Consider the following 18,453-nt stretch of genomic DNA (forward strand, 5'->3'; position numbering starts at 1 on the left):
TGAACTCCCTCAAATTCAAAGATATAGATTGAGTTACATCGACGATTAAGATTTGTGTCTATTTACAAAATTTCAGTGATAAGGGATTTAAACTCTATACATCTTTATCCTTTAGGATTTACATTAATTACCTCGATAATTTTAGTTTTACCAGAGTGTTGCTTTGAACTAGATGAACTTTTTCATATGTTTCACAAATCGGGTCAATTCAAGCGAGTCACATTATGTCAATTTAATAAATTGACCTTTATAAAATATTTTGTGCACAATTACCACAGATTTGATATACGACCCGTGACTGTATGACCATTTATGTCAACAACTATACTAAAATGTACAACAGTACGAGGCTAACTTACGCAGCTACCAAAGACGCTAAAGTGAGCAGTCAGCTAATGACGTGGGCCTCTTTCAAATATAATAATAGTATGGAAAACGTACTCATGCTAGCCTGGAGAGGGGTTCAGTGTTTTAATTAATTAAAGGTAGCAAAAATGTCCCTGCTTTCGCCTCCTCCCTCTGCTTTGGATGCTTTTGTCTTTGGGTGAGCTCTTCTCACTTGATGCTTCTTTCTTTTTTTCTTTCTCTTTCTCTCTCTCTCTCTCTCTTTGGAAAGCTAAGCAAATAAGAAGTCTTTCACCTTTCTTTTTGGTGGCGGGTGCTTTTCATCTTTTAAGTTTTAACAAGTTTTTGCAATTCCTCTCATTTCCCTTCTGTTTCGAGTTTTGACTTTTTCCTTTATCATTGTTTCAGTCATAAGGTAGATTGCTTCCTTTTGTTTTTACTGTTTTAGTTTTCCAACAAGAAAGAAGAAGCATGTCTCTGTCTCTGGCAGTTTCTATTACAGTCACATTGTCGTCTTGTCGTTTTTTCTACCTTTTCTTTCCTTTTAGATATTACTCAAAATCATCTTACTGAGGAACCCTTTTCTCTTACTGAGGAACCCTTCTCTCTTTGGTCTTGGAATTGCTGTATTGCAGCTTTAGTTTGAGCAATGAAGATTTTGGAAGCTAGGTGCGTTTTTTTTTTGTTTGTTCGTTTTGCCTTGTTGAGGATCTGAATCAGCGGTCGTTGAAAGGCATCTAATGTAAGAAATTTGGGTTTGAAGTTTTGATCTTTCGCTATATAGATGATCACTTTGATTGAGAAGCCTTGTTAGAATCCTAAGGACAAAGGCATCCATTTGAATCTATTGCTACTTTATGGTAGGTAGATGATATGATAGCATACAAAGCAACTGGTTTCTTTTTCTTGTTTCCTAGTCTTTTTCTTTTGTCTTCTATGAGGCCTTTGGTCTCCGTAAAAGTAAGGTATGAAGATCCTGCAGAAGCAACAGATTGTGGTTACGAGTATCAGTTTACCCAAGGGAATCTGACTGCTGCTTTGTTGATGCATGAGTTGTAAAATTTCTTTGAGATTAACTACTCGCTTTGCGATATTTGAGATCTTTGAATTTCCCGGGAAGGAATTCATATGTATGAGAAATACAAATTTGGCTTTTAGGGCGTTGGTGTGTTCTTTTTATGGTTGTGATCATTTCAGCTTAATGGAAATAGAATGCATGATTAACCATAGAAATAGGATTGGGTCTTAATTTTTTTTTCTTTTTCAGCATTATAAGCAACACTTAAGTTGTAGAGAAATGGGCTTGATTTTGTGTAATGCAGGTTAAAGTAGATACTTTAATGATCCCTGATTGAGAAAATGGGCTGTGCTGCTTCAAGGATCGAGAGAGAAGGGAGGGTGCAGGTTTGTAAGGAGCGGAAGAAGCTTATGAAACAATTGGTGGGATATAGAGGAGAATTTGCAGATGCCCAGTTGGCATATTTGAGGGCATTGAAGAATACTGGTGTAACCCTGAGGCAGTTTACTGAGTCCGACTCATTAGAACTTGAAAATACCTCTCATTGCTTGACATTGCCTCCCTCTCCACCTTCCCCGTTACCTCCTCCTCCTCCGCCACCACCTTCTTTTAGTCCTGATCCAAGAAAGGCCGGTGAAAATGGTATTATCGAAGCTGCCCAAGATGAAAGCACAAAGATTAATCAGGATGAGTGTTCTACCCCACCACCTCCTACTGCAAGCTCTTCATGGACCTATTGGGACCTTTTTGAGTCTACTTCACCTCTCCATCATCCAAATCAGAGTGAAACAGTGGAACCAATTCAGGAGGAAAGTTGGGCAGAGAGTAAGATGCAGTTTGAGGATGAAAATCCGGGAGAAGAGCTTGTCGAAGGTTTTGCCATAAATACTCTCCCTGAGAGGTCTCTGCGAAGGGAAATAGTTGATGATAGCTCATCAATCATGAGCTGGTATAATAAAGACTCGACAGATGTAGCCATGTTAGTATTGAAGAACAACAAGACCTTAGAGGGAATTATGAAGGACTTAGATGACTACTTTTTGAAGGCATCAGCTGGGGGGAAGGAAATAGCTGTTTTTACAGACATCAACATAGGGAACAATTCTCTTCCATGGAAACTCAATGAAAACAAAAGTAAGCAAACCTTTTAATGATTTGTTATTTTACGAGTATCATTTTCCCTATGTTTAAGTGCTTTTTTTTTCTTATGGTAAAAACATGGATAGGAAGCTCTATCTGATGCAATTGACTAAGCCGAAGCTGGAATTATATTTCTCTTCATGCTTCTGTGCTTTTTTCTTCTCTTGGTAATATGGATACCAATTTAGGCCTTAAAGTGAATACTAAAGAACTTTTTACTTTGGTAATTGTTATTTGATCTTGTAATAAGTGATTTGAGCATTAAATAGCCAGTATCTGGCTGGCTGCATTGTGTTGTAATAAATGCGCACTGTTTCCAAACTTGTCTACACTACAGGAAAGAGGAGCAATTCTGCAAAGGTTTTTAGTGTGTTGTCATGGAGCTGGTCTTCTAAGTCCCTTCAGCTTGCAAGAGATGCTTTTCAGTGTCGATATAGCGAACCATGCAATCCTGGAGCTCATTGCATTACTCTTGATAAGCTATATGTTGCAGAGCAGAAGCTTTACAAGGAAGTAAAGGTAAGGGTGATACCTAGCCTGGTCATTTGATTAAAACTTGAATAAATTATAATGTGCTATTGATTGTGATTTTGGTGGCAATGTCAGAATCTTTTAATGCATACATCGGTAGTGTGTATATTGAATATTTTATGACCATGCTTTGCCTAGGTTTCTGTTTCATTTTGACTTCTGTATGAGTCTTATTCTAATGTGATGATGTTTGTAGGAGGAAGAAGTTACCAAATTGGAGCTTGAAAAGAAATTGATGTTGCTCCAAAAGCAAGATGAAAACCGTGACTGGACGAAGACTCAGAAAATCAAATCAAGTGTTGAGAATCTGGAGAATGACATGACACGCTTGCAACATTCAATAAGTACAGCCTGTTCATCTATATTGGAGCTCATTGATGAGGAGCTTTACCCACAACTGGTTGCATTAACTTCGGGGTAAGATCTGTTTGCTATGCTACATGAGTTCATATTTAGATTTCTTTAACCTGTTCGGTGATACGCAGAGGCATAGTTAGGGGAGAAGGCAGGGGCTTTGACCCCCTGGTTAAATGGGGTCTCTTACCATTATTCATAGTACAGTTTTAGTCCTTTTTAAGTAAAATTTTTAACTTTGTAACCCCCCCCCCCCCACCAAAAAAAAAAAAAAAAACAAAAAAAGTTGGCCCTCCAAATACTTAGATTCTAGCTTTGCCCTGGTGATACCTAAATGAAGAGATACTCCAAAAACCTCAAGGTTCTGGTGTGATGCGGTTGTCAATAGGGTCCTCATTACCAAAGTAATTTAGCATGATTTGATTTCTGGAAATTCACTTATTTTTGAAGGGGCTTTCAAAAGGTGTCAAGTATACATTAATTCAAGAAAAAACCATAAGTGTATGATGAAATCTTCTTAAATATAATTCCAACTTAAATTATCTTCCCTGTCTTGTTTCAGTTTTTAGTGAAATTGTCAATAAGCCTTAAGCAGTTATTGATTAGGTGTTTTTTTTTAATCATCTTGGGGTGATTGAACTATTTGAATTATGGTTTATATTTCAGTAGTGTATAAGATTGAATTTGCTCAAATTGTCTAATCTTCCCAATTACAGTCTGATGGAGATGTGGAAGATGATGTACAAATCTCATCAATTTCAGAACCATATTTCAAAGCAGTTGAATCATCTCACTGATAATTTAAGCATGGATCTGACTACTGAATCCCGTCTTCAGGCTACAGCTCAGCTTGAAACTGAGGTTTCTTTCTGGTATTATAGCTTCTGCAGGCTCATAAAATCTCAACAAGAGTATTTAAGAACACTCTGCCAGTGGATCCAACTTACTGATTGCCTTGTAAGCAACCAGCAGCAGAGTCGTTGCTCATCTGCAGTTCGTAGGCTTTGTGAAGAATGGCATCTTGGTTTTGAAAAATTACCTGATAAGGTAAACTTTACCATGATTTTTATACAAGTATTAGGGATATGGTGCTCAAGCAGTTCTTTAGTTAAATTATCTCCTCTATGCTATCATTTTGAGTTATATCTCTACGGTGCATGCAGGCGGCATCAGAGACCATTAAGCGTTTTTTGTTGGCTATCCAATCTATAATCCAACAGCAGGCTGAGGAGCACAACCAGAAAAAAAAATCTGAGAAGCTTCAGAAAAGGTTGCAGAAGGAGTTAATTTCACTGACTGAGATGGAGAAAAAGGTTGAGGGAAGTGTATTAACTTTAGATATGAACTCCACGCTGAGCCCAAAGCATCCTCTTTCATTGAAGCGTGCCAAAACTGAAGCCTTAAAGAAGCGAGTTGATGTGGAGAAAGGCAAACATCTGAACTCAGTCCAATTAAGCAAGACCATGATTTTAAACAATCTAAAAACTAGCCTGCCCAATGTATTTCAGGCATTAATGGGATTCTCGAAAGCTTGTGTTGAGGTCTTTGAGGCCATTCATGGCAACAGTCAGCCAGAAATTCCTTGTGCATCATAGAACTCAACAAACTAAATTTTATTGAATGGTGGAAATGTATGTAAATGCTTTCTACCGTAAATTGTCTGTCAAGGTGAACTGAATGTCTTGCCATTCTAGAGAATGATATAACGTTTTAATCAGTGAAGTTTTGATTAAGGTAAACTAATTGTTCAAATTAATCACTGTTATTAAAAAATAGGTCAATCCATTATTGTTGACGTGATTGACACGTATTTTTTCTTTCTTGGAATTTTGATTAAAGTTAGGGTCCTTTAGTCCAAAACAGTTTTTTTTTTTTTCTACATAGTGAAAAGCTGCTTCATTATAACAACCAACAGAACGGGAATATTGCCCCCTAAGCATTTCGATGAATCTCACAAGCTTGTAAAATTGTCGGAAAGCGAGTGAACGAGTTCTTCATTTGCACCAATGCCTGTAGGATTAAGATGCTATCTTACTAATTCAAATTCAAGAATTATCGATAAAGAAAACCTAGAATCACAGAGCTTTAGCTGAAGACAACCAAAGAGAAAAATAAGGAAAACGCAAATAAAAATTTAACTTAAAAAGCTAATTAATGGATTAAAATTCAGAATTTTTTTTTCGGTTATGGTTCTTTTCTAAACTAATTTTTCAAGAAGAGTTTATCATAGTTGAAGTAAACAATAAGCTTCAAAAAGGGTACACAAAAGAACCAGAGATTTCCAGAGAATAACACTATCCCATCAGCCACTATTGCCTTCATATTGCTTGCAAATGCAATATCAAAGCATGCCGTTTAGTTTTGTCAAGCAATTACAGTATTGCACCTTGAAGCTAAACTGGAAAGTACAAGGATTTCAGGGAGGGAGAGAGCGAGAAGGCATAGAGAGATCAAAAAATAAAATAACATAAAGAAATAAAATTCAAGAGATCAAAGAATAGAATAAATCAAATTTGATTATGAGTGATTAGCTCGCTTCAGTAATCCCAATCAACTGTCACTTCGGGTTCCTCATCAATCAACTAGTTCTATCCCAGCAGGATCTTCTGATCTTCCATTCGAATAATGAGTCGACAATGACTACTTATCTTCTGACCTCAATGTCTAAACTAGTTTGGGGTGAAGGTGTTCATGGATAGGCCATACCAATTTTGAGTTAATTTTCTCATTGATGACTTCCTATGGTTGTTAGGCCTAGGGTTTTAAGTTCTTCCATTCTCAAGCAGCTAATCCGTTAAGTAACCCTACAAAACAGTTAATAGATCATCCCTCCACTCACTAATCTCCCTTAGAAGGATTACTTCCACATGGTTTTCATAAACAATATGGAATTGATGTAAAGAGAGAACATGATAAATTAATTGAAGTGTAAAGTTTAAGAAAATGTCTGATTTGTATTGAAGATGAAAAAGAATGATTTGTATTGAAGATGAAAAATAATACACAGAGTTTGACTGTCTCCAAAAATTAGATCTCTTGAGATAAAACAAAGAACAAACTAAAAATAAACCTAAAACCCTGAGAAGAAAGAAAAGCTAAACTGAATTTAAAAGTGAAATTCTAAGCTAAGTAATTGCTCCATTTTACATATGACAAAGGACCCTGTTTATAGATCTCAGGTGGCTGTCATCCTTAACCCTAAGTTAGCTGACATTCCCGTGTTTTAAGTTTGATTGTGCAGACCAAAACGCCTCTTGACTCGTGTTAATTTTTGTCCAGAGTCGATGTCGCGACACACGTATCTTCAGGGGTATATCGCGACACCATTACATTCCTCCACACTTAAGTCATTGCTTGTCATCAAGAAACATGAACAAAGACAAGAAATAAAAGACGTCCCTTGAGAAAATATCACACAAGTATTGACTTTGGAGCACATAACTAGGCATTTTATACTTACATATAATTTTAACATGATGAATAATTGACTTACCAATTTTGACCACAAACATCTAAGTTCAGTATGCTACAAAATATACAAGCACTAAGGGTCTCATCTGTAGGGATCCATCAATAAATTATACAAGTAATTTGATTATCCGAGCAGAATACAGATAGTTGATTATGCAATTGTTCAATATAATGTCCATTCATGCATAAGGATATTTAGGTCACATAGGACTTTTCGGCTTGTAACATTCTGAGGCTAAGGAGAAGTGTGTAATTCAAAGACAGTAAGCATAAAAAGGTTACGAACACGAAAATAGTTTGGCACATCGTTTTGATCCCTATTCTTCCCCCTTAGTGACCCTTACTCGCTTATCGCCTTATTTCTCCTTCTCTCACCTTCTTTGTTTCTCCACATAGGAAATCATAGCATGTTATAGTAACTACGGCTATCCTACGAGTTTCTGTGCACTGATGAACGAGTTTTTCTTTCTCTTGTGACTTTGTCACTTTCTTTTTTAGCTCACAAATACTTTTTTCATCGTTTCAAGATTTTTTCTACTCGTACTGATTTTCTTTTTGAGTTTTTCTTTTATTTTGCACTTTCAGGCTAACCTATAGTTCCCATATCACACCAATCTTTCCTATTTCACTCAATTTTTACAAACTCCACCTTGATGTATCTACTTAACCCTCAATATGTATGGTCAGACGTCTATAGTCGTATAGTGCAGGACCAAAGAAAAAAGGTAAATACAAATTAATGTTTCAAGCTAGGGGTTTGTAGTGAGGTTCCTCAAAAAGTGTCAATAGGCTCAAAAATTGGTACTAAATGTGGATTACAAATAGGTCAGTTATCTGGCATGAAATACACTATTATTTACATCCCTTTTACACATAAATTTAGGTTATTTATTAGTTAAATCGAAGCATTTTAGTATATATTTAGGTTTTCATGCTTAGAGTAGTAGTTTATGTTTTTTAGTAGTTTTTATTACATTTTATATATCTAAATAAGGTTATATGGTCTTGTAGGACAAATCAGAAGCTAAATAATATGCATATTCGGGCCAAAACTAACGCCTATGTGGTAACACCAAGATACTGATGTCTCAATGTCAAAGACAAAAGCTAAAAATAAGTTTTGAAGCGAAAATGCCCTCGATGTCGCGACACGGCCCTTCGATGTCGCGACACGGCCCTTCGATGTTACAACACTGCAGGCCTGTGTTGCAACCAACCCCTTGCACAGCCCAAAAACTCTTGCATGTTTTAATTATGTTTTGGAGGAAAATTATGTGTATTTGTCCCAGTCGAACTCTAAGGACTTCAAGGATAATTTAGGCACTTTAATATTCCAAGTTTAGCCTATATAAAGGTCATTGTAATCAATTTAAACACAATTTTAAGGGTTTGATTCTTAGGTTTTTCTTTCATTCTTAGTTTTCACTTAGGTTATTTTATGTTTTTGTAATCGGAAGATCTTGTTCCGAAGTGAGACTTCCGTGAGAGGAGATTGTTCCGTAACCACGCTTTTATCGATGAATATATGAGAATCTCTTTTCCTTATTCTATTCTTTATATTTCTTTCTTTAACATTGTTAGATAAATGTTTGTGTAAAGATTAGAATCAATTTATGCTTTCTAAATATTTTGCATGTTTCAATTGCTTTAACTTAATTAATTGATTGAATGATAAAGTTTCTTAGCAGATTAGCTGTTTAGCAGAGGAAGAACTTAAACCATAGGCTTGATAGCCCTAAGAAGTCATTCAGGTAGGAATTAACCCAAAATTGGTATGACATATCCATGAACACCTTAACCCCGAACCAGTTTAGACTGTGAAATCAAAAGATAAGTAGTTCTTGCTAATTCATTATTCTAGTGGAATATCAGAAGATCCTACTAGGGTATCGACTAATTGATTGATTAGAACTCTACATCAATAATTAATAAGGTAAAATAATTGGATCTAGGAAAAACAGAACTCGCGTAGTCAAAACAAGGAATAGGAAAAGTCGATACATGAAGCTAGGAGTAGATTTAGGTTTAGTTAAGTTTATTTAGTTTATTATTATCATCTTGCTTCTTGATTAACACTACTAATTTGTGACTCAAGTAGATGAGTAATTATTTTTGGTAATTGGCTTAATATCAGTTTTCTCCAAACTACAATCCATTGGGTACGATCCTCGAAATACTTACTTAGTCTTTCATTGTAAACAAACTATATTACAACTTGACCCATATACTTGCGGACACCGCCTTAAATCCATATCCTTAGTTGCAGTATTCACACTCTTTACGTTAGTACATCTAGAGGCGGTCAGTCAGCTTTTTGTCTCTAGATGTGTTCCAAACAATGCATTAGGTCATCCCTTAATATCTCAATATGCACAAATTTAACCAAAAAAACAAACACAAACTCAACCATTTATCATTCATACTAGCATGTTTATTTCCTTGTATTTTCTATATCCTTTGGTATAGTTGATTGCTTAATGCCTATTTGTAGTGTAACACATAAAACTTAGTAGTCTCCTAATCAAAAATTTAAAATCACTTAACATCATACCAAATTTATTTGTAAACACAAGCAACCTATGTACATGCTGACAACTCTTGAAAGGAGTTTTAATTCTTACTGTTAGACTTAATTAATTGCTTGTAGTTAAGTAAATCAGCTTCATTTTAGGTAATTACATGATCATTTCTAGTTAATCGAGCAATGCATCTAAGAACTTAATATGGTGATTATTTTATTACATCTTTACTTTTAATTGCTTATGGAAAAGTCTTGTTGTGGCTGAATGGCAAGTTTAAAGGAGAAGGATAGCAGAGGATGAATGTTTGCCGAGGTATTATGATAGGTTGCCATGGCAATGTTGGTGAAGAAAATGACAAACACCCAGTCAGCAATGAGAGCACTCAGCATTTGGTCCCTCACATGCACGTGTAATGGAAAATATTCACCTCAAAATTAGGGAAACAACAATCATTGGCTTACAGATTTTACCTTAGAGAACAACCCAAGTATAAAAGGCAATAAAAAAGGGAGAGACAAAAAAAACCGTCAATTTTTCTGAGCTTGGACAGAGGTCTTATTGTGGAAAGAATGGCAAGTTGAGCTAATTGTGAACTTTGGTGAAGATGAACAACAAGACGCCGAGTTGGGGGGATTTGAGTTTTGAAACCTAGATTTCTTCCTCTGCATTTTGTTTCAATTCTTCTGTTCTAAACTGTTATTTTGGGATATTGATGATACGAAAACAACTTGAATTTGTGTAGCCTAGCCATGAGCTAACTTAATACGACTGGGGTTTGCTTTGGATGATGTTTAACTTCGATTAATGTTTATAGATTAATATGGTTCATCTTACCACTTTACCCAATGGTTGTTTTTGTTTAAATGCTTAAGAGAGTGTTTATGAATACTCAATAAATCTTAAGGTAGCTTGACACCGACAAGATTAGGTTACCTGGACCGAAGTTGGGTAATATAACTGAGTGATGAGTGAAATACTCGTGTAAACTCTAGACATAGATCCTTACATTATACGACTTAGAGGGTTGAGCTTTAGTTGTAATTGCTAATCCCGAGCTTATAGACATATAGTGCTTTAGGGGTTAGTAAGCCCAAGTCTTGCTTTCGACAGAGGTAAACCACATTAATACCCAATCGAACAATAAGTTTGCCATAGTTTTGCCACGGTATTGTTCACTACATACTGCAGAAGTCGAATACCCAAAGCACCAACTTTTGGTTCCTTATCTATTTGAACTCAGGCTTTTACTTACATTAAAGTATGCAAGTTTGCATACATAGTCCCTTATCCACTCTAAATTAAGGTATGTCATGGTATGAGCACCACAAGTGAATAAATCCATAAATGGATTCAGGATCTATTCTACTTGGGTCTAGAAGTCATTCGCTCCGATGCCTAAGACAAAACATCTCCCCAATTGGACTTGATAGATGAGATATTAGTCTTTCAACCGATTTGTTCATTTTCAATTAAACTAAGAACTTGTTTAGGTAAGTCTACTAATCTAAGTTGTCTTTCCGTATTACAACCTGACCATGTAATACCGCTTAGTATTAGTTAAATATTAGACAACTAGAAAACTAATATTTGGTTTAAATTTGGAAAGTTTGCTAATGTTTGAGTTGCCTTGACAACAGATGTGACACCTTGCTTTTGATCGACTTTCGCGTTAGGTAGGAGTGTTACACTAGATGTGAGAGAAATTAATTTTTTAATCTATAATAAGAGAGTATAAAAATAAACTAACTAATGGAAAAGCAAATCAAATCAAGTTTAATGGTTCTGAAGTTGTAAGAATATGGATTCAAACTAAAGTTAACTACTGGAATGTCATGTGGATAATAAAAAATCACATCCAAAAAAAAAAAAGAAGAGAATGTGCTATTTTTGGTTTCAATATCCCATTTTCGTTTAATTTATCTTGAACAAAAACGAGTTTCCTCCTCCGTAACTAAATTTGTGGAATTTAAACTTTTTGATTCTCTAATCTTTTACATTTCTCGTTGTGAGTCGCTAAAGAGGGTTTTTATTTATTTATTATGATTGCTTTGTTTGATGGTAAAGGAAAAAAAGTTATTGGAAAAGAAGAGTACTACTTTTAATACTAAATTACCAAATAAAGCTTTTTTTTAAAAAAAAGTTATGGAATTAGGCCGATTTTTTGAAAAATTACGGGAATGGGCCATTTTTGATAAAACGCTTCGAGCTGGAGTAATTTTCAGGGAAAACTCAAAAAAAATGCTTCCAGCTAGAAGCGTTTTTATCCGTTATTGTTATTGTTTAGGGTTTATTAAATAGGGTTTTAGGTTTTTTAGGATTTTATTATTAGGGTTTTAGGTTGTTTAGGTTTTTAGGGTTTTAGGGTTAGAGTTTTAGGGTTTTAAAACGATAAAAATTTTAACCTAATAATTGTAATGATTAAATTTGATATTTAAAATATTCATATTTACACCAATCATATATTATTTTTGATTAAAAATTGAAACTCGAAGTATTGAAAAAATATTTCTAACGAGATGGGTTCTGAAAAAATATCCCGGGAATCCAGGGATATTTGAAACGTTTCTAAAAAACATGTCTCGGATAGTGAGGGTTAAAATTTGTAGAGAAAAAAGGCTCCAAGTAGGACGCACTATCAGCAGAAGTATTGAAAACTCTGCTGACAGTACGTCCTGCTTGGAACGTTTTTTCTCTACAAATTTCAACCCCCACCATCCGGGGCATTTTTTTAGAAACATTTTTTTTGTTGTCCATTAGGCTATAAATGTAATATATTTCAGCCTCTGGTGGCATAAACCAAGGAAATAAAATTTGAAAAAGTTCAAAAGAATAGAAGTTCGTAGGGAAGGCATAAGTTGGAGCAATGATACTATTTGTATAAAAAGTAAGCATAAACATTGAGTTTTCATGTTAATATTTATTTGAAGCATTATATTTTTTGCATAATATTTTTGTTTCGAACTTCTCTCGACAGATAATTTGGTTAAAAATGAGTGGATGGATTAATGCTATTATATATTACGACGGTGAGGTCTATGACATTAAGAACGGCGTGGTTTTTTTATCAGAGAACATAACGCGATTGGCTTTTAACCAGAATATAGGGTTGCCAGAACTTCGAAAAAGAATTAGGTAGAAAATCATCGAATCTAGCCAGATGAGAGTATCGTTTATTAAGTATCGATTTTGTGTTTCCATCGATCCCATGAGATATGACGCTTTCGATATCAAAGATGCTTAGGGCTTGGAGGCGATTGTGCAGACACATCACAGTGGATTACCATTTCTCGAGTTATATATGAAATTATCAAGGCCAGATGAAGGTATTCGGTCGTCAATATCTTTTCCTGATAGAGAGGCGAGAACGGTTGAAAATGCCAATAGTCCAACTACTTTGTTAGAAAGTTCCCATCATGATATCCCGGAATCATCAATGGGGAGACACTTATCTATCTCTGCTTTAGATTTCAATCGTGGGAGGTAGAACACCAAACAATCAGGTTTTGGTGGTAGAACGAAATACACGACCCCTACACGACACTCAGTTAGTGGGTCAGACATGAACCTTGGTGGGTCGATGTTCAACCCTAGGAATACTTACTGGGGAATGACATCAACTTCCAGTGGTTGGTAATCGACATGTGATTTTGGACGTTCTAACACGTATATGAGAAGAGATGATGTACTGCCTACGATGTCCACCGATGTGGGGACATCCAACACATTAGATGTTGGCATGTTCGAGAATGAAAATGACAACGAATCTGATGTGGATCCAGTCTGGGAGCCTAGTGCCTATGGTTTGAAAGTTGCATTATTTTTTGAACCAGAACCTATTCCAACTGAATCAGAAAACGATGAAGGGGTGAAGATGAAGATGAAGAAGAAGATCCACGATTCATGGCGTACTCGCCTCTAGCCCACATGTTGTTAATCTATCGGTAGAGGATGGGTTGGAGTTTGCAGAACAGCTACACAAGAGGACAAGCCCTGGAAACACAAAAATTTACCCATTTTTACATACCCTTTTTAACTTAAAATCATACAGTTTTGGTAAATTATTGTCGAAAAAATAATTAATTTTTACAAAATAATTAAAGTGCACTTAAAATATGAACATGTTGAATTTTAGTTAATTTTATAATTAATTTTGATGAATTTTGGTTATTTTCGACAGATTTGCACAAAGGACGAAAAATGGCTCGGCAGACACTGCTAAAAGCACAAAACCGAAATGCAATTTGAAGTATTGAGGCGAACTAAAGTTTGGACTAAGATGGTCCAAAATTATATGTATTAATTCATAATATAATTAATTTTAATTTATATCTAATTTAATTTGGGTTAATAAATTATTATTAATTAATTATGAAAAAGTGGTCCAGTTGACTAAACCGAGTAAATCGAACCGACCAAGAAATGGACAGCCCAAAAACTGTCCCAAGAGCTGACCCAAATCAACTTATTAGCTTATTATTTAAGCTTGCAAAGAGGCCTTTGAAGACTTGTTCAAGTTGCATTCAAACCCCTCCACAATTGGTGGCTTTATAGATTTGCCCCAAGCCTAAATTAGCAAAGTTGAAACTATCAGCCTTGCCACATGTGTGGCCGACCAAGGGAGGGCTCTTTGGCTGATAATTTTAGCTACTTTTAGCAGCCCTCCTCACCTATAAAAACCCCTTTAGGCTTGTCATTTTAAAAACACACCTTAAGCATTCACATTTTTCCTCTCTTCTCTCCATTTTCTCTCGTCTTTTCCATTCCAAAATTCCCTTGCTCTCTTGCCAATTTCTCCTCTTGGGAAAGGGGCATTGATCGCTATTTGGAGCAGTAATTAAGTGTTCATAGCATCCTTGGTCAACGAGGACAACAGAGAAGGAAGAATAGAGCAACTAGTCAATCCCCGGAAAAACACCGGATTTGATTCTTGTTCCCTATCTCTTTAATTTTTGTTGTTGTTATGCTAAACAAATCTATGAATATTTATGTTTTTGGAATGGTTTATTTAATCAATTTAGCTTGAATTTAATTCGTGTTAGGTTGATTGCATTTCGCTTGTCAAAATTATCGAAATTGTGTTTATGTTGTTATAGGTCTCGGTAAGATGCTTGATTAAGTAAAATCATGACTAAGTTATTCTTGCATTACAATTTTTCGGTAACTAATGAATTAATTATTTAAACGGATTGAAATTGTAATTAATGGACACAGTACTTAATCAGTGCATGTTTAATCATCTATGATAGCTGAGGGTTAGATTAGCAACGGTATTTGACGATACATTTTCCTTGGATAACTTGTAAGATTATTGTGATTAAACTGTTTCAAGGTAAGGATACTTTGTTACCTCACATAGTCTTTTATGTGCTTATTAAATCGAGTTAATTGTTTGAATTGACATAGGGATATATACAAGAGATTATTTCGATTTAATAAGTATGTATGTGCAATAACATATTTGCCTATTAAGATTTGTTTAATCGGTTGAATTGACATAGGGATATAGTCAAGAGATAAATGGATTTTGGTAGGTGAGTATGTTCATAAGTTAGTAAAATTACCGAGTTGCTGTGAACTTATTCGCAACAATATAAACATTAGTTAATAATTCTAAGTTAAGAAATGTAATTAATCTAACATAATTATGTCATCTTGATTAAAATCGTATTTTGAAATCGTGCATTTGAGATTTTTATATTTAGTTTACTTAGTTTAAAATCTTAATTTTTAATCACCCTCTTCAAACAAAATATTTTTCTTCACCAAAGTGTTTTAAATAGCATTCATAAATAATTCTTTTCACAGTCCCTGTGGGTAAGATAACTCGACATTTACTTGTCACTTTATTACTTGTTGCGATTGTGTGCACTTGCACATTTCCGTCGTTCCAGGCCATGCAAGGTTTTCAGTGGATTTGGGTGATTTGGAAGTGGGCAAGGAGTTTTCCACTAAAGATGGTTTTCTCGCTGCAGTGAAGCAATACAACATCAAGAACGGGATTAACTTCTACATGGTTAAATCCAAATCTGTGAAGTTCGAGGCCAAGTGTGCAATGCGAGATGGTAGATGCATAGAAAAAATCATGGCTTCTGTCAAGAAGAAGACAAGATTATGGATGATAAAGAAGTTTATCAGTCTGCATATGTGTGTTGCCACTGGTACAATATCACAGTCCTAATACTACCGATGGATGCGTTTTTCTCTGTATTTTTATTAGGGTTTTTTTGGTTGTTTAGAGTTTTATTAATTAGGGTTTTAGGTATAGTTCCACTTAATTTACTGTATTCATGGGGTTGTAGGTGTTTCACGGGATCATCCGAAGTTGGAGTCAGATATGATCGCGAGCATAATACTATCGATGGTAAAAGTGGTTCTGAGGACTGTTGTGTCAATTTTAATTGAAAATATCCGTAGCCAATTCAGCTACACACCTTCATACCAAAATTAAATGATAGGGAAGCTCTTAGGACCGCACACACCATCGATACTGTCTAAGGATCATTGTGTTCAACTACTACTAGAAATATCCATCTACTGTTGAGCGAGCACAAGTGATCAACATGGGTATGTAATCGCGACAAATATTCTTTGGTTTGTAATATTTCATTTTTTTATATATTCTTTGGTATGTAATCTTCATTATCCACTTGTATTGATAAGGTACAATATCGTGAAAGGTCATTTCCATGAGATGTTGGAAATCTTACGGTTAACTAAGAAGACGGGGGCACGGTACCTCTCTAACTTACCCTTCAATCAGTAAACACAATCCTATGATGGGGGCCTACTATATGGCCACATGACCTCAAACCTGGCGAAATGCATTGATTCTGTTTTAAAGGGAATGCATCATTTTTCGATGACCTTAGTTATGAAAGAGACATACTTTTGTTTAGCAGAACTGTTTCCGAAGCAAGCGGCGAGTTATGTTGGGAAATTTTAGGGAGGCCATGTATGGTGCCTGGATGTAGTGAAACAAATTAAGAAGGCTAGGGCATAAGCAAACAACATGCATTTAGTGTGTCACTCACGCGAAGACCTGTGGTTTCGAGTAACGGAGTTTGATAACCAGACCAAGGTATTACTAGGGGAGTGTACCATGTACACTTGAGAAATAAGACTTACGACTATGAGAGATTTGATGCATTTTGTTTTTCGTACGCTTATGCAATTGCAGCTTGTAGCAATTAATGCTTGGATCCCATGAGTTTTGTCGACAAAGTGTACAAATTAGAAGACTTGTACAATGTGTGGAGACACTCATTCACACTGTCCCAGATGAATGTATGTTGCCACTTGTATCAAGCGCTCCGTTTAAGTTGTTACTTGATAGAATATTGCTTCGCAAACTAAAAAGTCGATCGACGTTGACTCGAATACGCTGCAACATGGATATTCTGTACAAGTCAAACCAACTGAGGTTATGCGGGTGGTGTAAGAACTCGGGCCATACAATATCATTATGTCCACATCGAAAGGACTATGCAAACTAGAAACAAATATCAATTCCATTATAATATGTAAACCCGCGGGTTCTGTGAAATGATAACAAATATCAACTTTTCATTTTGTGAAATTATAAAAAAATACAATGTTAATTTTGTAAAATGATAATAAATATCAACTAGCAAATATTCCTATAAAAACATAATAATAAATGTTCGATACAAGGATAAAATTAATCAGTGCATATCCCGGTCAGAATCTGTCTCACAACAGGGTGGTCGACGGTTACGCGCTAGATTCCTTATTGGTTCAACCTTTGGGCAGGGTTGTGGTCTCGGTTGCTCCACTTCTTTGCCTTCAATTGATTGCGATCATTGCATTCTCGGTTGCCATTGTGTATTCTCTGGTCTAGGAAAAGGTGGTTAGGAAGATGACCCACCTTGATAGAACAAAGATCCTGAAGGTGTTTGCGTCACAAATGGTGAATAAGCATAAATATGTTGAGTCTTATACACTGATGGGATAACGAGTGGAATCTTTGCTGGTGCCTAATACATAAATGACCTATACATCGTCTTCGACGTCAGCGTGATCGGGAAAGAAGATGTCCCGGACGTGTAAAACATCAGGGATGGATGTCTAAGAGTCTAACTTAACATAGGATTAGAAGCAGAAAAATATGGTGTAACATATGGTGCTTGTATGTAGATGATAGGGTTAGAATAAGACGGTACTTACTAAATGAGGGTGGTGTGGGAATCAGTGCTAAGGTTATTGATGCCGGTTCTTACATAGGCGCTAATGATGGACCCACCTCGCTAGCCATTGTTTTTAAAGGTGGCCATTATGGCCTACTCGTATGGGGATGTCGACGCCTCCCCTCTTCCCTGTATAAATATAGCTTGCCAGAGATCCTAAACCATAGCATGTAATCCGGATTGCATGCTAACTCCAGAATGATAATAGGTTCGCGAGTAGGTAAAAAATCATACCGAATATTCCACATGTTGATATGTTGGGATTGGAATACTGGTAAATTCTCATTCGGTTGCCGCAAATCGATAGGATGCAGATTATCAAGGTCTTGAGGTGCCAAGGGAATCGACTTTCAGAATCCGAACTGCCATAACACTCTATCGATCTCATGCATCTCGACGATAGTGTACACTATCAATGGGACCTTTACGTGCCAAGCGTTGGGATTCACAAAAATTCCTCAAGAATTACTTTTCGAATTGCCAGATCCTCGTATGGTGTCCATTCAAACTATAATATTAGTTATCGACAATGTTGTTTGTATATAGTTCAAAATTGAATAAATACATACATCCACTTTTGATCGTTGGTCTATAGAAGTTGTATGTCTTGAAGCTCAGTAGGTAATCTCACGTGACTCAGCGCATGGTTCCACCTATTTAAATAACTTCTTAGTATAATAATTTTAATTTAAATCAATTTAATCATGGTAATATCTACTGAATTTTACCTTCTTACATGTGAGAATGTATACGGGTAGTTCGCTCTAAGACAAAAAAAAAAAAAGAAAACCAAAACCAAGCCCATGATTGTAGTAGTAAAAGGCAACCATCAATTTTGATTTTTCCTGGTTGCGTCACCCGATACATC

At 35.7% G+C, this 18,453-nt stretch overlaps 1 protein-coding gene across 6 annotated transcripts; it reads left to right on the forward strand.

The window, feature by feature from the left end:
• The first annotated feature begins 452 nt into the window (after positions 1-452).
• LOC105785293 (protein ALTERED PHOSPHATE STARVATION RESPONSE 1) lies at positions 453-5,127 on the forward strand. 6 transcript variants are annotated; one of them, XM_052632652.1, is made up of 7 exons: positions 469-544; positions 981-1,087; positions 1,668-2,497; positions 2,841-3,022; positions 3,231-3,451; positions 4,105-4,435; positions 4,552-5,127. In XM_052632652.1, exons 3-7 carry the CDS (start codon positions 1,705-1,707, stop codon positions 4,981-4,983), a joined length of 1,959 nt encoding a protein of 652 aa, XP_052488612.1. In that variant the 5' UTR covers positions 469-544; positions 981-1,087; positions 1,668-1,704; the 3' UTR covers positions 4,984-5,127. The 6 variants fall into 6 exon arrangements, with proteins under 6 accessions (XP_012466753.1, XP_052488612.1, XP_052488618.1 ...); XM_052632658.1 differs by having other exon boundaries at positions 527-544; positions 981-1,014; XM_012611300.2 differs by lacking the exon at positions 469-544 and adding an exon at positions 553-760.
• Positions 5,128-18,453: the final 13,326 nt, after the last annotated feature.

Source organism: Gossypium raimondii, chromosome 1 (genome assembly GCF_025698545.1).
Source record: "Gossypium raimondii isolate GPD5lz chromosome 1, ASM2569854v1, whole genome shotgun sequence".
Classification (NCBI taxonomy): Eukaryota; Viridiplantae; Streptophyta; class Magnoliopsida; order Malvales; family Malvaceae; genus Gossypium; species Gossypium raimondii.